At 39.7% G+C, this 2,670-nt stretch overlaps 1 protein-coding gene across 1 annotated transcript; it reads left to right on the top strand.

Moving 5' to 3' along the window:
* The first annotated feature begins 1,391 nt into the window (after positions 1-1,391).
* Positions 1,392-2,290, top strand: LOC148863854 (putative calcium-binding protein CML23). Its single transcript, XM_088976661.1, has one exon. The coding sequence runs from the start codon at positions 1,499-1,501 to the stop codon at positions 2,069-2,071; it is 573 nt and encodes a 190-aa protein (XP_088832787.1). The 5' UTR covers positions 1,392-1,498; the 3' UTR covers positions 2,072-2,290.
* Positions 2,291-2,670: the final 380 nt, after the last annotated feature.

Genomic DNA, 2,670 nt, shown 5'->3' on the forward strand with positions numbered 1-2,670 from the left:
TGACCAACTGTTGAATTGGGTGGGCATGGGTGGGTTGGGGTCAAATTTGCCAGTTCTATTTCAAAGAACTGGTTCCATAGATAGACCTTAAAATTGACCTTGAATGTTGTATGTATGCATATACATAAATAAATAATATTAAATATTTTAATATTTAAATATAATGATTAAGGGGGGTTTTCAACAACATAATTGATTTAATTTTGAAAACAAAAACAATTACTACATTATTAAGAACAATACAAATTTTCTGTTACAGTTATTTTTATTTTCAAAAACAAAAGCAACCATGTTCTCGAACACCCCCTAACTTATAATTTTCAAACCACTACCAATATCATATCCAATTTACCCTCTAATGCCGAAATGAACATTGGGTATAACTGCAATTTTGCAACACTCTACTCTAATTATCAATACAAATTAATTCCGGACTGTCTATAACACTCTAGGGCTCTACTTGAGTGAAGTCTGATAATATTCGTCTTTCCCAATTAAAATCGAATCCGTTCCAATTTAAGATATCCACAGCCGATCCATTTATAATTTGATCTAATATGGCCCCACCCCAATCTCAATCCGGATCTCCTATCTACACAGTCAGAGGAGCCCTACACACAATAGCCGTACATCGGAAATATTGCCCATAAATGATAATATACAAATACAATTACGGGAGATGTATGGTTGTAGTGTGTTGAGAGGTAAGAGATCAAAAAATAATCTTAGGCAAATTCTCATTTCCTTCTCAGACTCACTTCACAGTGCTTACAAGGAAACATCTCTACGTGAACAAAAACATACCAATACAGGAAATGTGTGGCTATAATTTGGCTGAAGAGGAAATCCAAACTAGTATTAGAGGCCTAAACAGAGCTAGAATTGCCTCCACCCAGTAGAATCCTCATATCTACCTCACATTGCATCGGCACATCAAGAACATTGATCCTATTTATGTGTTTTTATTCACGCAAGAGGAATTCCAGATTCAGCCAGGAAAAGAGAGAAGACCTGGAATTCTCTCAGCCAATCATCGTACTCCATACAACGCGTTAACTTGAAAATGTCCACACGTAATGTATGGACTTTTTTATTCATGGAACCGTCATTCTCCCTTTTTTTAATTAATTTTTCATGGATCCCACGCGGATGGGCATTACGTCATTCGATTTCCATAGGAAGACAAGAAAACTCTGGCGACGCAAATTGTAACGTAAAAGCCTCCCAAATATTAAAAAAAAAAGAAAAATACAATAACAACAAACCGCGTTAAAGTGAAATGACCAAAACGCGTTAAGACCATAATAACTGAGCTTTACAAAGAGCTCTCACCTGACAGTCACATTCTACCGTATATTAGGAACATCACCCATGTACAAGAACGGAAGATGTTCTTGATGTACGGGTTGAATATGCTGTGAGGTCAGAGTGAGGAGCGCTTTGTCAAGAGCAGATCCGATTCCATGAACAGAACACAAATAAAAGGTTTCCAATTGTGATGAGAAGAGAGAGAGAGAAGAGAGCTAACCCGAAGTTGTGGGAGCAGCCCAGCAGCGGCAAAGGAACTATGTTTAAAAAGTCTCCTCCTCCTCCTCCTCCTCCTTCGGTGTCGCTACAGAATGTTGACGAAGTGGAGAAAGTCTTCAAACGATTCGACGCGAATGGCGACGGCAAGATCTCCTCCACCGAGCTTCGCGATGTCTTAGGTGCACTTGGCTCCGACACGTCGCCGGTGGAGATTCACCGCATGATGTCGGAGATCGATACTGACGGTGACGGTTTCATCGATCTCAAAGAGTTCGCTGAATTTCATAAATCCAACGGTACTGGCAACACAAAGGCGGAGGATGAGTTAAAGGAGTTGAAGGACGCTTTCAACTTGTACGACAAGGATAAGAACGGGTTGATATCGGCGAAAGAGTTGTATACTGTGTTGAAGCGCTTGGGAGAGAAGTGTTCGCTCCAAGACTGCTCTCGGATGATCAGCTCCGTCGATGTCGACGGCGATGGACACGTCAACTTTGAGGAGTTTAAGTTGATGATGACCAACGGCAAAGCTCCTTCCCGATGATTCTACTCTGTATAATCAATATTCTGTGCATCTCAATACATCGAATTACTCTTCTTCTTACAGGTTTCTTTCAATTTCTAGGTTTTCATTTGTTATCTTTTTCTGCTTTTAGCTTCTTGTTGGACCTGCTAGTATTAGGGTTAGGGTTTTCACTTTTTGGTGTTTGGATCTCTAAAACAGAAATTCATAACAAAATCCGATCCAAGTTAATTCTTGAAAGCTCGAGTTCTCTCATCTCTAATCTCAGTTTTGCTAGTCCGGATTAGGCGCACTTAATGCCTGTCTTAGGGATCGTTCAACCAATTATAATGCCCCACGTCAGCTAATTAAATGTGTAAGATCCACACGCGTGGGAAATTGTTATTGGCCAGATAGCCTTTAATACAGCCATCAAATGAATGCAGCTAAGCCACCACTAAACCTCCCCATCGTTCCCTTTCTCCCCAAAGTGGTGGTTGCGGGATTCGATTCCGCGTCACTGAACCAGCTAATACACCAACGGGCTGTTATACACTCTACAGTCTATTATTGAAATAATTAATAAAAGTTGGTCTGTTATAAACGATTTATTAACTATTTTTTTCTCTGTTTTAAAAACA

This window comes from Nelumbo lutea, chromosome 3 (genome assembly GCF_056320005.1).
Source record: "Nelumbo lutea isolate HS-2025 chromosome 3, American lotus-T2T, whole genome shotgun sequence".
Lineage (NCBI taxonomy): Eukaryota > Viridiplantae > Streptophyta > Magnoliopsida > Proteales > Nelumbonaceae > Nelumbo > Nelumbo lutea.

Excerpts from the sequence above, each read along its gene's own strand:
- LOC148863854 (XM_088976661.1), top strand. The coding sequence starts at position 1,499 with ATGAGAAGAGAGAGAGAGAAGAGAGCTAACCCGAAGTTGTGGGAGCAG.